Raw genomic sequence first — 18,553 nt, 5'->3', positions numbered from 1 at the left:
TACACGCTATATTTAGATGCTTGTGGTATTTTGTTTACTGAAAATTGCTTCAGTGGCTGCTTTGATCAGAAGTTTTTTTTTTTTTTTTTGCCTATGTTTTGATTTAACTTTTCAGTTATACTGGGTGTTCAGTTCAAAGTGTGTCATTGCTCGCTGTATGCCGTCATGTGGCTAGCCGATGAGCCTAGAGAATTCAATCTTCCTACACTTCCGCAGAGGTGTATTACCTATGAGCCAGAGAAGTTGCCTAGCAAGTACGGCATTCATTCTGAAGAGTACGTACTGTAACACCAGTAGTGGCAGGAATGTGAACTGTTTGGAAACATGTACTGTCAGGATATGGGGAGAGGGTTAAGACAATTACTTACGTATTTGTTGACATTAACTTCGACGGTCAACATGGACACGGAGCATTTGATTTGTGTTGTGGAATGTTGCCGTACGCAACCGATGATAACAAATACCCTGCGTATGGTAGCACACAGACCGTACAGACCGCCATCTGTTGCTACGATGTTCAAGTTATACCGTACATGTTCTCAAGTTCAGATTGAATGCCTTGAATAATAGGCAACTTCTCTGACATATAAGCTGAAACTCGCTTCAAATCGGTGACTCAACAACAGTGACGTCATGACACACTTTGAAATGAACACCCAGTATAATATAAAATGCACAGATGAGTTTATGTGAAGATGCTTGATATTTTGACACAGATTTTGCAACACAGTGCAGCTCAGTTGTGGTCCAGTTCTCGACTTGTAGCACAGGGGAACTTGGAAGAAAGTCTGGATGGACTCCATCTTGGTCCTTTGGCTCTTAAACATGACACACAGGTAAACTTCTTAGAGACTCTCATAAAACTTTTTTGTAGTGTTGCATGCTTCACTTGTGTTCTGTAGTCATTATTATGTTGCTTTATAATGAACCACATTAAGTGTAAATACACAAGTTATTCCGCAAATTTCAAGCTAAAGGCAATTAAATTTGCAGAAATTCACGCAGAAATAGAACCCCAGTCGAGAGTTTACAGTTTCTGAATTCTATGTGCGTAACATGGTATGTCAGGTAGTTATGATTTTTTTCCCCCTTACATTTTTTCCTCGCATATAACACGCACCATGGATTTTTCATCCAAAAATTATGGAAAAAAGTGTGTCTGTTACTCGAGTCAATACGGTACTATTATTTATGTAGATGCTTAGGGCCGATTGTATAAACCATTTAATCTTAGATCAGAATTTAAATTGATCCTCGTTCTAGCTGAACTTGGAATTTTGTGTTGTATAAAGTCTAATCTGAGATTAATTTGTCTTAAACTAAAGTCAACTTTGACTGAAGAAATTTCTCCGAATAAGTTAGATGATCCAAGTTCAGTTATTTCTTTTCTGTTTGAAATATACGAGTAGCAGATTGTGCAAAAAGAATAACCATTATTATTAATATTAATACATATGGTAGGCACATTTTTATATATATATATATATATATATATATATATATATATATATATATATTCAATTTCTTGCCTTAATACACAAACATTCTTATATTTTATAAGGCTTTATCGTGTTCAGCAGTAACAAATAATATAACCTATAATTATATTATGTTCATAACAATCATTAATTATTAATGGATATGATAGGTACATTAATTTTCAATTAACTGTATTACTAAACGAAAATTGTCGTTTTATAAAGCTTTATTATGTTTAGCAGTATCGAACACCATAACATGATAACAATTTAGAGAACGGTCAACCTTCTTCTTATTGTCCGCCATTATTTACAATGCACAAAACAAACCAGTGTCTCCAACAGAGTGTACGGAAAGTCGCCAAAAAGTAATTGGAAAGTCGCTATATTTCTCATTATTAACAAAGAAAGATTAAATTTTGTCACTATGGGATGCTAAAAAGGTCGCTAAATCCCTATTTAAGCAATATAAAAGTTAAAAGAAATTGTCGTTGAAAAAGAGTTAGTCACTACATTGGCAACACTGAACAAACCCGTACAACATGGCCCGCGCATCACATACTTCACCTGTTTATGCGATGTTGCCAAATCCTTTTCATGTGAACTTAGATTGCATTTGAACCAAGGTAATTTGATCACAGAAAAGTTTTATACAATAGAAGAAGTGTCTGAACTCAGCTCACTTTCTGATCTTCGATCAAAGTTGATCTTTAGTCAGGGAGTTTTATACAATTGGGCCATATTAAGAATATATTAATTCTGTACCATTAATTATTCTTTGTCAGTATATAGGAGACTTGAACCATTCACTATAATTTACAAGCTCCTAATAAATTTATTTCCATAGCCTACTCTGGGACTCTGTGATAATACAGGACAATTAACCCTTTTGCTCCCAGTGTAGCCTGTAAGCTACATGTTCTTTGAAAGCCAGAAGCTCTTATGAAATGGTATAATTGTCAAGTCAGACCCAATGTAGCTCGTAAACTACATGCCTCTGGTAGACTATATGTTCCTTCCAGTTTTTAAAAAACGATCTAAAATTACTTAAAAGCATTCATTCAAAGAACAAATATGGAAAAAGTGATTTTTTTATCAACAAAAGCTTTTTGATATGAGAGGGTTAAAACACGCATAAAAACCGCTTAAAATCTCGATTACCAACTTGAATGTAGAGATGGTTATGTTGTCTCACTGACTGGGAAATTTTTTAAAAAATATTCGGCATGTTTTATTTTTTTACGATAGTTCTAATTTCATCCATGAATTATAAATGAAAGCTGAGAGTGTCAACAGCTTTGTGTTACTCCATTATTAATTGAAGAGTCTATCAGAGAAGGGGACAAGCCACAAATCCTGATATGTAGAATATCTCCTTACTTCATTGGAATGAGAAGAAATAATATTGATCTGGAGTTACACTCGGGCGTAGGTTCTATTCACACTTGGGGTGATTACTTGGTTGGATTTTTTGTGAGGTTTTCCCAAACTGTAAGGCAAATGTCATGTAATCTATGGCGAATCCTCGGCCTCATCTTGCCAAGTACTATTTCACTATCAACAATCCCATTGATGCTAAATAACCCAGTAGTTGATACAGCGTCGTTAAATAACCAAGTAAAAAATAATATCAGACTATAATCTTTTCGCTGTAAGAAAAATCCTAATATAAACAATAGCACGTGACTGAAGTGAGGCTTCATTGGCTGCTGTTTGGCGCCATAGATTCTCAGTACGTGTTCCCGCCTACTGTTGTACATTCTGTTTCATGTTAAACATTTCCTGTTACTCGTCAAGTAGACCTAACCTCACTACTATACATTCGTTTGCTTAGGAAACATTTATTTTATAATTACTGTAATTAAATTATTTTTAAGTCTTATGTCTTCACAATGGTCAGTTGAGGATGCAAAAGCCATACTTAAGTACCACGTGGTTACGTGAACAACTACGAGCTCAAGTGATGCCAGCTTGTTACAAGAACAGACTACCTCGATATTACTGTTGTATTCATCAGCGTTCATAGTACATAACAAAATATAAAAGTAGCTTTTCTTTTACATAGGGTTTTACATATGAGTAAAGTTAAATGTTTCATCGTATTTAACAACTAGAATTCAATGTTTTATTTTCAAATAATACAAGATTGTGGTATCCAAATACGAACTATATTTTCCTGCGTCATGTGAGTGTTTCGACTGGGAGCCAATCACGGGTATGACAGCAACGTGCTTATGTTTACATTAGGATTTTTCTTACAGCGAAAACAGTATAAACTCTATGACAACATATTATTAAAATTATATAATTTACATATGTGAAATCTTGGATTTATGAGCACAGATGGCAGATCGTTCCAGTTTGTGTAAATATCTTAATTAATGTGGCTTATCCCCTCATTTGTCTGGGTCCCTCATTGATACTTAATGTGCAAATGTTTCTTGTGCAGATTCTGCTAAATATGTACTGCAACGACCACATGAATTTCAATGATGGCACTTGCTGCAGCAGTGCTGAGCCTTACACAACTTTGCAAGTTGTAACATTTTCGATTTTAGGTGTGAGGTGAGTAAACTCTGCCTCCCTTCATCTCTTCATCCCACTCCCTTCTTCCTATCATGTTCTCTGATTAGAACGTTACGTTATGTTTTATTTAACGACGCTCGCAACTGCAGAGGTTATATCAGCGTCGCCGGATGTGCTGGAATTTTGTCCCGCAGAAGTTCTTTTACATGCCAGTAAATCTACTGACATGAGCCTGTCGCATTTAAGCACACTTAAATGCCATCGACCTGGCCCGGGATCGAATCCGAAACCTTGGGCATAGAAGGCCAGCGCTATACCAACTCGCCAACCAGGTCGACTCTGATTAGAAGGTTACTTTCACATCTGATTTAATTTTATTCTGTCTTCCTGACATTGTCTTTTATTACACTCTCCTATTCAATCAGATTATGATAATTTTAATATACTTCAGCTGAACAGATGCGAAAATATTCTGTCTTCCTGACATCTGTCTTTTAGTACACTCTCCTATTCAATCAAATTATGATAATTTTAATATACTTCAGCTGAACAGATGCGAAAATATTCTGTCTTCCTGACATCTGTCTTTTAGTACACTCTCCTATTCAATCAAATTATGATAATTTTAATATACTTCAGCTGAACAGATGCGAAAATATTCTGTCTTCCTGACATCTGTCTTTTAGTACACTCTCCTATTCAATCAAATTATGATAATTTTAATATACTTCAGCTGAACAGATGCGAAAATATTCTGTCTTCCTGACATCTGTCTTTTAGTACACTCTCCTATTCAATCAGATTATGATAATTTTAATATACTTCAGCTGAACAGATGCGAAAATATTCTGTCTTCCTGACATCTGTCTTTTAGTACACTCTCCTATTCAATCAAATTATGATAATTTTAATATACTTCAGCTGAACAGATGCGAAAAATCTCGATTGTGAGCACTTGCAACATACACCTTATCTTATAAATAAGAAAGAAGTGCACACAAACGTGCAATTTAGTTTGGTATGAGTTACTTCTCTTTACTATATTCCACCAGTGACTTCGTTCTATTCACACATTTACTAAAATTATATTTTGGACATGCTTCCCTGCATAGTTTGCACACACATTCGGGGGAAGGTTCGTGGTACTCTGATCTTCTGCACAGTTTGTGGTGAAAACCGTGAACTGCTAGCCTTGTTATGGCGCTTCGTAACTTGTTGTTCGGCCCTGTCCAGTTGCGGTTGATCATCGCGTCCGTTCCATAGAATTCACTTTCTATTTCCGCCTTCTTCTCTTGCATGACCGTGCGTAGTCGAAGTTCTGCTGCAGTAGATGGCAGCATGAGTCTGCTTCTTAGTTCCTCTATCAGGAAAGGTTCTCGCGCGAGTTCGTACGCCATTCTCGAGGGTGTATATTTTGAGATTCCCAGTGCTGCTTTTAAGAACCTTGCTTTGACATTCTCCATGGTCTTGAGGTCATTGTAGTTTAGCTGGGTCCATGTGATGTCCAGTCCATATGACAGTATAGGGAGTATCTTGGCATAAAAAAGCTGCATGGCTGTTGAGAGTGCTATAGTTTGACAACTTCAAGTGAAACCCCGTAAAACACGCCAACTTCTGGAATCTCTCTGTTTCTTTCTTCTCTCTCCCTCGCTCCTCGTCATTCAGTCACCAATCACCACGTAAATATCTGAGAGGGTGTGTGTGGGCATCGCGACCAATAGAAGAACCACTCTCCAGTATTACCACAATAACGGATTCTTCATTTTTGCCTCAACTGTCGGCTAGGAAGGTTCCATTATGCTGGCATTGCAGGCAACTAGTCAACCTTTTAATGCTTTTGTTAGCAGGTTTGACAAACTGTGAGTGGACCTGCAAGTACATAGTGCATAGTGCTCTCTCCCTTCCCCTGTGCTTTCTCACTTGCTCCTCCCTAAGACAGCCAGCGCTCACATAGTAACTCGATCAGGGTTTCAGTTCAATTTGTCAATCTATAGTTGGGTAATGTCTGTTATGTCGTGGATAGCTATTACTGCGGCCGTTGCTCGTTCTTGAGTGTGGATTCTAAAGGATTTTGCTGTCGTCTGTATCGTTACACCGAGGTATTTAAATGCCTTTGTAATTTGCAGGGGTCGATTTTGTAGCCATATTGTGTCACTTTTTGCTATTCTTCCTCCCTTTCTGAACACCATTTGTACAGTTTTTGACTGGTTTATGAGCAGACCATTTTCGTCAGCCCAAGCTGAAAGGCTGTTCATGGAGACCATACACCTTATCTTATGCTTACTGTATTGTTATCCTGACAGGTGGCGTAGCAGTAGCTTAGCATAGGAGTTCTACATGTCTGAAAAGCAACCGTAGTATGAAGGCTATTCATAAAGTAACTTCCGTTTTCATATAGTATGCGTAACAACAGAGACAGTGGCACTGCTCTTGTGGTGGAGTGTACCTTGAAGCAGTATGCGTCGAGCAGCGGTAGAGTCAAGGTCGTGTCTTTGTTCCTCTCTGAGCCACGTGCTGTCAAAATGTGTGCTGCAATCGCAAGTCCCACCAGGCGTGAGGTACATTCTGTAATAAGATTTCTTGTGGCCAAAAACTGTAAAGCTAGTGAAATCCATCGCTAACTTTGTGAAGTTAATGGGCCAGGCGTAATGAGTGAAGGTGGTGTAAGACAATGGTGCCGTATGTTCAAAAATGGGTGAACCAATGTCCATGATGGAGAGGGAAGTGGTCGACTGAGGATCGTTAATGCAGATATGATTCGTTTGGTGGACGAAAGGGTTAGAGCAAACCGCAGGTTCACCATGTCTGAGCTTAGTGAGGATTTTCCAGAGATTAGTCGTACTCTTCTGTACAAAGTGATTACCGAAGATTTGGGCTACCAGAAACTTTCTGCCAGATGGGTGCCTAAACTCATTTCTGAGGAACAAAAGGCTCAGCGGATGGGAGCAGCACTGTCCTTTCTTGAGCATTACGAAAGAGAAGGTGATCCTTTTCTCGATCAGATTGTGACAGGAGATGAGACTTGGGTGCGGTATGTGAGTGCAGAAACAAAGCTTCAATCAATGCAGTGGGGCCATTACTCACTGCCCAAAAAACCCACGAAGTGTCACCAAACACTTTCCACGAGGAAATTCACGGGAACTGTCTTCTGGGTCAGAAAAGGAATTTTGCTAGTGGAGTTCTTGGAGAAGAATGCCACAATTAATGCTGAGCATTACTGTAACACACTAACAAACTTGAAAAAGGCCATTCAAAAGAAAAGTCGTGATATGTTGAGCTCTGGGTGATTTTCCTACATGACAATGCCCGGCCGCATACAGTGCATCATACTGCGACCAAACTGCAAGAGTTCAACTGGAAAGTATTGGATCATCCTCCCTATAGCCCAGATTTGGCGCCTAGCGATTACCATCTCTTCATGCACATGAAGACTTGGCTTGGCTCGAAGCGCTTTGATGATGACGAAGAGTTGAAAACCAGCGTCGTAGGTTGGCTTCAGTCGCAGGCAGCCAAATTCTACGATTGCGGAATTTCAAAGCTCGTCAAACGCTACGACAAGTGTCTCAATGTGACTGGAAATTATGTGGAAAAATAAACTAGAGTGTAGGCCTATACTTTCAAACGTATTGTAACCCAATTCTGTAATGTCATTCATAGGTTTGTAAAAAATAAACGGAAGTTACTTTATGAATAGCCCTCGTAGTTCTAATTGTGCGGGTCTTCATAAACTTTAAATACATAGTTTTATGTTGGGATAGGTTATGTTTGATTTATTTTCAGTCAATGACTTTACTATCAATATTTGTAAGATGCGAGTCCTTACGTTACATGATTTAATAGTATATGAATGTTTTCGTCGGTTTCATACCAACATCAGATACAACATTCTATATAGCAATATCATCACTAACAGGTACATATGTCTCTACAACCAAAATACAATATATATTAATAAGCATACAATATGATAAAAACATGATAAAAACCAACATAATTAGGACATGAATATGTCTTTCTTATGTGACTACACCCTACTGTCAAATGATTAAAAAGCACACGTGTGATTACAATACTTGTACAAATATGTTTGCAGGTCTTCACTGATAAAACAATAAAAATAAAATGAAATCTGTATACTATATTATGTGAAGAAATCCATTACAGTCTTTGAACTATGTTTACTGATTTGTTTGTGCCCGTATTCTTGTTGTCTCATTGTTGTATCTGATGATGTTGGTATGAAACCGACGAAAATGTTCATACAATATTAAATCATGTAATGTAAGGACTCTCACCTTACAAATATTGATAGTAAAGTCATTGACTAAAATAAATATTCGTATTATATATCATAGACTTTTCTGAAAATCAATCAAAATGAGTTGCAAAAAAATTATTTAGATTAGTTTAAATTAGGTTAGGTTACAGACACAGTCTCAGAATTTATTGATCACACCTCGTAGTATATTTTAACATTTTGGAATATGATACAGGGCTATTCAATATGATTTTTATTTTCAGTTCGGTGTTGTCATTTGTTCTCGTGATACGAAACTGGGTGCAGAAATGGAGAGGTACTGCACCAGTGGCATACTCGCCTCTCAACCAGATGGGGAAACAGCCTCCTGAATCTGATTTCTATACACTAATTACTTCACTAGCGAGGATGGGCATCATCATGGCTTACTTCTTTCTTTGTGACAGGTGAGTATGCAGCTAGTGTACAGTGTGCTACGTTTATTATTGATTTTTAGATTAAAATACCATAGGTGTTAGAAATTTCCATACTCTGTACTGGTTAATACAGCAATTTTTAAAAACATAAAATTACTTAGTCATATGTTAAAAAGTGTTAACATTAAAAAAAACGGCCAGTTTCGACGTTATGTCACGTCTTCTTCAGTGTCTCCTGAACTACTGGTGATCTTGAATTCTGCGATGTGCATTTATCGATTGTAGGGGTGGGGGTGTGTTGCTCTTATGGTGGGGGCTGGTTGTTTGTGTGTTATGACGTATCATGACGTTGAATAATGTGTGGGTATTGAACTGTAATTGTGTGTTAAGTATATGTTGTGGGTATGTTATTGTATGTTTATATATTTCGTATTGTTCTAGGATGTTTAACTGTGAACTTTTTGGTGTGATGTGTAAAATTTCCATATCTATTTCTATATTATTGTAGTCATGATTATTGTTGATAATGTGGTCTGCATAATTTGATGTGATGTAGGGTTTGGTTATAGCTTTAATATGTTCATTACATCTTGTGTGAAGGGATCTTCCTGTCTGTCCTATGTAAAAATGTGGGCAACTATTGCATTTTAGTTTGTAGTTTGTATGTCTGAGGAAATACCTCGAGTTTGTCTACAGTGCTCTTTACTTTGTGCCCGTTATTACAGAACGAATTTCTTCATGAAAGAGAACAAGTACTTCAGCCAGGTGAGCTTCTGGCTGCCCTTCGGCTATGTGTTCGCTCTTGGACTGTTCTTCACTGAAGACAGCCGCTTTACAAAGGTGCTGCATCGAGACCAGACAGATGAATGGAAAGGTAAAACTTTTGTAGTATGATATGCAGCAAGCCAACACATGTATAGGCCATTCTTTACTTTCAAATCTTAAATCTTGATGTATGCGAGGAATTGCTCTTAGGTTTTGCCTAGATTCCCCCATTCAGGGACACAGTTGCTTTACGTGGTGTAGATCTACAATGCAGAACTCTCATCTTTTCTGAAGGAAGCCATTCTAACGATTTTATCATACTTAAAACTCTTGACATCTTTATCTGGGTGGAGGTGAGGAGAGTGTATTTGACTGATTGAGGACCGGTTTTGCAAAACTTGCTAACTGCAAAATTGAGATTTTGATGGATTCGTTAACATAAGGCAGGCCTCTACATGATGTTAAAGGCGTCTTAGTAAAATTTGATTATTTCTCTTCAGTGTAGTGTGTCAAAGTGTGATCGGTTTTCCAAAACTTGCTTTTTGCTATGTGAGAGTTACAGCAAAATTTTGCTTACTGCGGTGTTTTGTAAAATTTAGTTTTTTCAGTTAGCAAGTTTTGCAAAAACAGTCCTCAATTAGGCCCTCTGGAATTTACCGAAATTCACTGCAAGGGTTAAATGTCAGTTGTATCAGAGTTTTTGTCCTAATATAGGGTGACCAGATGTCCCTTTTTAACAGGATTATCCCTTTTTTCAGTCTCTTATCCCCTTCCCAAGAAAAGTATGCTTGGGATGCCAAATATCCCATTTTTTAAAAATGGCATCTCGTTTTCCTAAATTATTATTGAAATATTTCTTTTTATTTTATTTTTATTTTTAATAATCACGTAAAATATTGATTAATTCTATATTGTTTTCATCAGATGTCACCCTAATGAATTAAATTAAGGCCATGTTAATCACAAAATGTAATTTTAAAAATGTGTCTTATATGGACTTCTGTAATTTCCTTCTAGAGCAAATTCACTCATCAAAGAAGTATGATGTTCATTGTACAGTTCATATTCATGGATAATGTTAAAATAGTTAAAAGGTAATAAATCAATCAATCTTCTTAATGTATCCAGCTCTTTGCTGACAACATAAAGTCCACTATAGTGCACTATAGTCTATTCAGTTTTTGTTTTTCACGAGAAATGAGGGGTATTTTGTTCGGTGTTCATTATAGATGCCTGTTGCTAGTAGCCAGAGTTGGGGGTGTAGTCAATATATACTGCAGGGCTGTGTCTTCTGCAACTGGTACTGATGATTTTAATTTACTTCTTTTGTGGTTTATGAATGGACAGTGTAGAAGAATGTGTTCCAGATCTTCATCATGTTTATTACACCACAGACAAGTAGGATTATCAGAAATGTGAAATCGGTGTAGGTACAATTGTGTGACAATGTGACCTGTTCTGGCTCTTGTTAGAAATATTGTTGTTGTTGTTGTTTTCTAATGCCAGGCATTTGACAATAAAGTTATTTGACCTCTTGCATTCCAATATTTTTCAAAGATATTATCATGGTCGGCCACTGAAGCACAGATTTTGAAGTGTTCCGAATCCATTCCTTGGTTTGAGTTGCACAGTGGGCAGTTAAGGGACTGATATATTCCAATTCTATGCAGGTGCTTGGCCAAACAGTCATGGCCTGTTGCCAATCTAAATGCAGCTACAGACAATTTTCGTGGTAAATCGGGAATTAACTGTGAATTATGATGCAGAGAGATCCATTTATTCCCTTGAGATTGTGTTATCAAATTTTGTTTGTTGAGGTCTAAGTATGTAGATTTAATAAATCTTTTCACAGAGTAATACGTAGATTTAGTAACAGGTCTGTAAGTAGCAGTGCTGCCCTTCTTTGCTAAAGCAAAATGTTAGATATGTTTGAACATGTCTGGGCAAGTTTTTGTACATTTCCAGGTCTTTCTTTTTGTACGGACTATAAAATTTTTCTTGTCAGAAGAGAGCCAATTGTTGATCCATAGGTTTATAAAATGAGACTTTACTGAAGCAAAAGCACTGGATAGAGATATCACTTGAAGAGTTCTTGGTTGCAAATATGTTGCCTGTAAAAGGTAATAAATATGAGACAAAAAAATTTGTTATGAAACAAGTTCAGAATACAGTGACATGGATATAATGTAGGTCCAATTAACCTGAAGTATTTTTAAACAGATAAGTTAACTTAATTAATCCAGACTAAAAATATGATTAACAATGACTTAAGTATCCATGCTGTTCTATTATGTATAATTACTAGGCCTATAGCCTAGTTATTGTCAACAGTGTAGTATTTATTACTTTAAAATAAATAAAACTGGACCTTATTGCTCACTGAAGTTATATAAACACAAGTAATAATGTCTAGATAAAATGTTGATTCATGTCAACTTTACTAAGTGTCTCGTTTTTTATTTTTGGAAATCTGGTCACCCTAACCTAATCAGAGACTGAAAAATCCAATACATACATAATATATTGCATAAATAGAATAATATTGCATAATGTATTAAATTTTATGTAATTAATTGATTAACTAGCGGACTTACTCGTGTTAATTATGTAAGATTTGTGCGGCTTACAGCTGTTTCAGTGCTTCACGCACCATCCTCAGAGCCTACTAGATCTCGGCATCATCTCGAACTTCTCTGCCTGTTATGTGGGTGTGTTTGATTGTTGAAAGATGTTGAAGAGTGTAGTCAAATAGTGTGTGTGTACTGAAATTGATCTGTGTGTTGAGAATTTGATCGGGGTGTGTTTTAGTGTGTTTGTATATTTCGTATTGTTCTAGTGTGTTGAGTTTTTGGTTCTTGGGTTGTATGTGTAGGATTTCCATGTCCGCGTTTATGGTTAGCATTGGTTATGTGATCGGCGTATGTAGATGTATTGTGTCCTCTGGTTATTGCTTTAATGTGTTCATTGTAGTGTGTCTGTCCTATGTAGAACTTATCGCAACTATTACATGTGAGTTTGTATACACCTGTGTGGTCGTATTGATTTGTTTGTTTTTTGTGCGTTGAGATGTCTTTGTAGTGTGTTTTCTGTTCTGTATGTTATGTTGAATTTCTGCTTTCTGAATGAAGATGCGATCTTATGTGTGCTTTTGTTTTCATATGTTAGTGTGATGTATTTCTTGTGTTTGTGTTGTGTTTTGCGTGTTTTTGTGTTTGTTAAGTTTTTGTTTTGTCTTTCTTATGATGTTGTCTATTATGTTTGGATTGTATCCGTTTTCTTGTGCTATGTATTTGATTGTGTTCACTTCTTCATTGTAGTGTTGTTGGCTCATAGGTATGTTGAGTAATCTGTGTACCATTGTCCTGAATGCAGCATGTTTGTGTTGTATGGGGTGGTTAGATGTGTTGTGTATGTGTGTGGTGGTGGTTGGTTTTCTGTATATTTTGTAGGTATGTTTGTTGTCAATTTTTGTTATGGTGATGTCTAGGAAATTTATCACACAGATCAATTTCAGTACACACACACTATTTGACTCTACTCTTCAACACCTTTCAACAATCAAACACACCCACATAACAGGCAGAGAAGTTCGAGATGACGCCGAGATCTAATAGGCTCTGAGGATGGTGCGTGAAGCACTGAAACAGCTGTAAGCTGCACAAATCTTACATAATTAACACGAGTAAGTCCGCTAGTTAATCAATTAATTATATTCAAGTGTTAAAAGTAGTGTACGCAAGATTCAAAATGGTTTATATAATTATTTTTTCACTTCAGAATATTTTACATAGTGTCTTAAATGTTGCAGGCTGGATGCAATTAGTGATCCTTATATACCACATGACAGGTGCTAGTGGGATATTGCCCATTTACATGCACATCCGTGTTCTGGTATCTGCATACCTGTTCCTGTCGGGCTATGGACACTTCTGCTACTTCTGGCAGCGTGGAGATGCCGGCCTGGTCAGATTCTTCCAGGTACAGTCTTACATTTGAGCTCGGGATCATTTCTCGTGTCTTGTTACCTACTTGGTGTTTCACTACATTACATTAATGGAGATGAGCTATTAGCAGACTAACAGCATGGATTGACGTGATGTCAGTCACAATGTCACTGATTGGTGCCTTGCTTGTGCATCTTCCACTTGAGCCATTACTAAATCTAACTTGTTCTTTGGTGCATTAGTTTTGTGACTATATTAATTAACTATCCATTAGCACCGGCATTATATAAAATTATTACCTTCATTGCCATCATAGTTGGCATTGATAGCATCACCTAGGGTGACCAGATTCACGTTGATAAAAAACAGGACACAAAGCTTCAAAAAGGAGGACAGAAAATATTTACTTAGATTTAGGCTTAACTCTATATTATACTTTAAATTACATCAATATCTATTTTATTACAAAATATTTACTTACAGAATTAGGCGTATATCATACTTAAAAGTATATTACAGTAAAATCCCTCGTAACTGGCAATACCAAAACAACGGCACTTTTGACTGGGTAAAAAAAAGTTTAAATCTGCCAGACTGCTACAGTCTGGGCCATCAGTTTTGCCACATTAGGAAGTTCGCACGAACTTTCATTTTCAGTGAATATTCTAACCTAAAATTAGTATATTATTTGTGTTGTGTAATGTATTTTAATAAAGAAAAACCACACACAGTTTTTATGTTTAGTTAGTTATGTTGTGCTGGCTGTGTTGCCACATTAGGAAGTTCGCACGAACTTTCATTTTCAATTTCTATTCGAACCTATAATAGAATTAGTGTGTTATTTGTGTTGTGTGATATGTTTTAATAAGGAAAATCCACACAGTTTTTATTTTTATTCAGTTATGAGCAAGTGATACAGAAATAAGTTTCATATGGCTGCAGTTTCTACATTTGACGTCGTGAAATACTTTTTTTTATACACCAATATTTATTCAGTTATCTGGCAAAATCTCGTATCCGGAACTATAGTCCCGTCGCTCTAATTTCCGGCAGCCAATCGCGTTGCAGGTCGGCTACATTTAAATGTGTGCGTCTTGTGATTCGCTGATTCATTTCTTAAGGCTCGATAAATACTTAATATAATCGCCCGCCATTTTAGCTCTTTCGTTGGCGTTCACAGAAAGCACACGAAGATGCTATTTGCCGCTCAATTATTTGCTGAATTATATTGTGTTTGATTTATTATCATAGGAGCTACGATTTGATAATGTTTAACGATGTGGCAAATAGGTTCCTCATATGGTAGCTCGGCAACGTAAGATCAAAAATGGCGAACGATACTACCTACCTAGACTTTATAGAGCCTTCACTTTCTACGACGTAAACAAAGAGGCGGAGTCACACCGGAAATAACAGCGTCGGGACTATAACTTGGTCCCAAGACTGTTAAGAGGGATTCTACTGTAATATCTATTTTATTACAAAATAATTATGGAAAAAACTTAATAATAATGATTTTACAGTTAGCTACATATGAAAGTCAAGGGAACTATAATTATTAAAGAAAATAGAAAATATTTATTTAGATTTACATTCGCACCTCGATCTCTCGATTTACTAGCTACCTGTGAGCAACGGCCATAACAAGGGGGAGCAAGGAGAGTTATTATGATCGTTGGCAAGGAGTATATTCCGTCGATGCTGCTGCCACCTACAGGCAAGTTATTTGAAAAAGGCGTCAAATTAGATAATTTCAAAATACCAGGCATACAAGTTACGAAAAAGAGGACATTTCTTGATTTTTTTTAAATCCACCCGGACCCCGGACAAAGGCCTAAAAAGGAGAACATGTCCGGACAAAAGAGGACGTCTGGTCACCCTAGCATCACCACAATCGTTACCATTATCATTATCATAACCATCATTCGCAGCACCACCATTATCATCACAATGATCATTGTCAACATCAATAATAGAATTACCACCACAGTCATAATTATCATCATTCATTCTTGTCTTATAAGCAATATCACCATAAGCAGTATTACCATCAGGGACATCATCATCTCGAGTGTCATTGTCATTGTAAATAGTACCATTATTACAAGGGCCTAGATGTTTGTGACCTAAAAGTTAGTATTGCAACATGGTATAGTTCAAAACTAGTAAACATTCCCTTTATTAAAGAATCCTCTAGTCAGCAGTTCTCAACCTATCTCGGGGCAAGTTACCTGGTTGAGGTTTTTTCTGGGGTTTTGCCTCAACTCCAATATGAGCAAATTCTGGGTAACTTTCGGTGCTGGATCCCGAACTCATTTCACTGACACTATCATCTTCATCTCATTTAGACGCTAAATAACCTAAGATGTTGATAAAGCGTTGTAAAATAACCTACTAAAATAAAAATATATAAATAAAACTATCAGTTATTGATATTGGATCATTTATTATGACCCTAGGAGAGTGACATTTTCCCACAATGCAGCACCGGGCATGAGAGCGGCTCCATGTAAACGGCCAGAGCTGCTCTCGCTCCACAAGGCACTTCAATTTCAAGCCGGAGCAGAACGCTAACACAGTGGCGGACTCACATTGCAGCTACCTTCCCTGCATTAATATAACAAGGGCCACGGTTGTTCTATTCATTCAGTCTGTCAGTTTATAAGGATATTATATCAATCCATTGTACAGTACAGACTTTTTAACATTCTTATTAATTTAATGAAATAAACTTCGCTCTATGCACACATACACACAAATCATTAAGCTATATGCACAATGCTTTAACTATTACATAATGGTATTAAAAGAACGAGAAATGTCAGGAAAGGCAATATGCAATTCGTCGAGTGATGTGCGCCTGTCTTGCAAGATTCTGTCGTTCACTTTAGTCTTCACGTCTTCTGTGATGAGTGATGGGCGTCCGGGTCGAGTTTCATCGTGGACATTTGTTCGCCCATTGTTGAACATTTCGCACCATTTTCTCACATTTCTTTCATTCATTACAGTATCACCATACACTTCTTTCAATTGCCGGTAAATTTCTGCAGGTTTCAAATGTCGGGCATTCAAAAATCGAATCACACTCCTCACCTCACAGTCGGCGGGATTATCAATCACGTCATTCATTTTGAAGTAACACAAAATGCACAATGGCGACTTGTTGCAACCAGTACTCACAACATTATGAGAACACATGTTAAGGAAGCCAGTTGACCTTCAAACAAGGAAGGGGAGTCAGCTGCGCGGCGGGTATGCGCGAACGGTCGTTATTTCCTGGATCCCCCTCGTATGTAATAAAGGATTTAAATCAGAAATTTACTGTCCTTGTAAATTTAACGTTATATTATTGGCTAAGACCGCACCGTACATGAGCCTGGCTCTTACGGTAGTGGCTAGAAACACTTTTGTTTTAAAAATTTAATTTGTACTCACTAGCTAGCTAAATCAAATAAATAAAATAAACATAATAACAAAATTAATAATAAACATTCTCTTACACCTTTTTTGTATGAATAAACTATTGTAACAAAATCGTATTTCTGTCAATCTGAACTCAATAAATATTTGCTATTGAAACAAAACTTTTTCAAACTCAATAACCAAAATGACTATGTGGTTGTTTTCCGAGACTTTCATTTGCAGAAGTCGTTTAATGTTTGGAACAAATAAATTAGCCATGTTCAAAATATAATTTAGGTTTTCGTCTGACATAAAGCTTCTCAGGTGGATGCACCTTCAAAGTTCGCCATCCTACTGCAGAGTCAACCACTGCAATGACAGTGAGTGACATACAGTATGCATACATCACACCGCTCGGGAGAATTGCTCTTTAAAGTAAACAGCACTCATTTCTCAGAATCATGTAATGTGCCCAGCCCTGCTTTAATGGCACAGCTAATGTCCTAAATTTAAAAATAGTGGTACATCATTGAAGAAGGTTGTTGTTGTTGTTGTTATCCGATGCTGGGCCTTGGCAACGAAGCCATTAGCGCTCTTGCTGTTCAATATTTCTCTGTGGTAAATCCAACAGGTAGAACTTCACAGATTTGTAGATGATCTTCAGTCATTTCTTCTTCTTTGTGGCATAGAGGACAATTTGGATGCGTGTAAATTCCTATTTTATGTGTTTGGCCAAATAATCATGTTAATCATTGAAAAAGGTTGAGAACCGTTTTGAATCCCCCTAAAGACCATTGTTTTAAAGACTCTGAATTCCAAAATATTGTAAACTAGACACTTCCCTTACATGTTCTTAGATACAACCGAGGAAGTATTGTCGCTGTCTCTCCAAAATCCACTATGTGTTTTAAAAAGATTTTGCAGGAGAAATAAAAAAACACTGTCACTTTTTATGTCCCTCGAGTTTCAAAGCTACTTTCGGTATAATTTCGATTATTATCGTTGAGGAGCTCATTTTCAAAACATCTCTTGTCCAATTAATAACGAAAATGAGTTTTCTGTGTCCATGAATTCTTCAGTTATAACTCTATGTACAACTGTCATGATTTGGCTTCAGAACGCCTTCTAAACCACTAAAATCTTGTGTTAAAAGTGACTATTGGAATCAAATTTTCTCTTGTCCACAGCAAAATTGCGACAAAATATTAGTTCCAGCTTCGGAATCGAAGAGACTCATGCTCCCATTTGATTCTAAATGCACCCAACCTCTTCGGTTTCATGTCTCTTGCCTAGCTGGTAAGAAATTTTAGACCTAAAAATGTTTTTAGTGATTTCCCACAAAGTTATGGGAATGGACAAGGGTCATTTTGAAAATAAACTCCTCACATGATATATGATGAAAGCATACCGAAAGTGGCTTTGAATATCAAGGAAATTAAAAGTGACGATACACTTTTCTTTCTCCTGCAAAATCGTTTTAAAAACACACACCGGATTTTGGAGGTGCAGTGATGTTATACTCAGTGTTTCAGTGCTATTTTCAACTTACAAATTAAACCAAACCCTTTAACACTATTAAATATAGAATATAATCTAAATTTAACAGAAGAAATACTGAAATCAGAAGTAAACACTGAAATAATGAAACAGTTGTCTTTAGAGACAGTTAATATTAGGTACCCTTCACAAAACTGGCTTCACTTATACACTGACGGATCCTTGATCTCCAGAGAACAAGGTGCTGGTGCAGGTGTTACGTACTGT

At 36.8% G+C, this 18,553-nt stretch overlaps 1 protein-coding gene across 2 annotated transcripts in view; it reads left to right on the top strand.

Moving 5' to 3' along the window:
* LOC138691318 (N-acetylneuraminate (7)9-O-acetyltransferase) overlaps window positions 1-18,553 on the top strand; it is a 64,220-nt gene that overhangs the window by 9,344 nt on the left and 36,323 nt on the right. For both annotated transcript variants that reach the window (XM_069813202.1, XM_069813192.1), the window contains exons 6-10: window positions 717-836; window positions 3,928-4,043; window positions 8,526-8,708; window positions 9,404-9,552; window positions 13,252-13,421. In XM_069813202.1, the coding sequence (XP_069669303.1) occupies window positions 717-836; window positions 3,928-4,043; window positions 8,526-8,708; window positions 9,404-9,552; window positions 13,252-13,421 (738 nt within the window). The remainder of the gene's footprint in view (window positions 1-716; window positions 837-3,927; window positions 4,044-8,525; window positions 8,709-9,403; window positions 9,553-13,251; window positions 13,422-18,553) is intronic.

The sequence above is a fragment of the Periplaneta americana genome, chromosome 2 (genome assembly GCF_040183065.1).
Source record: "Periplaneta americana isolate PAMFEO1 chromosome 2, P.americana_PAMFEO1_priV1, whole genome shotgun sequence".
Taxonomy (NCBI): Eukaryota; Metazoa; Arthropoda; class Insecta; order Blattodea; family Blattidae; genus Periplaneta; species Periplaneta americana.
Note: the sequence above shows the minus strand (reverse complement) of the source record. Positions and strands in the feature narration are given on the sequence as shown.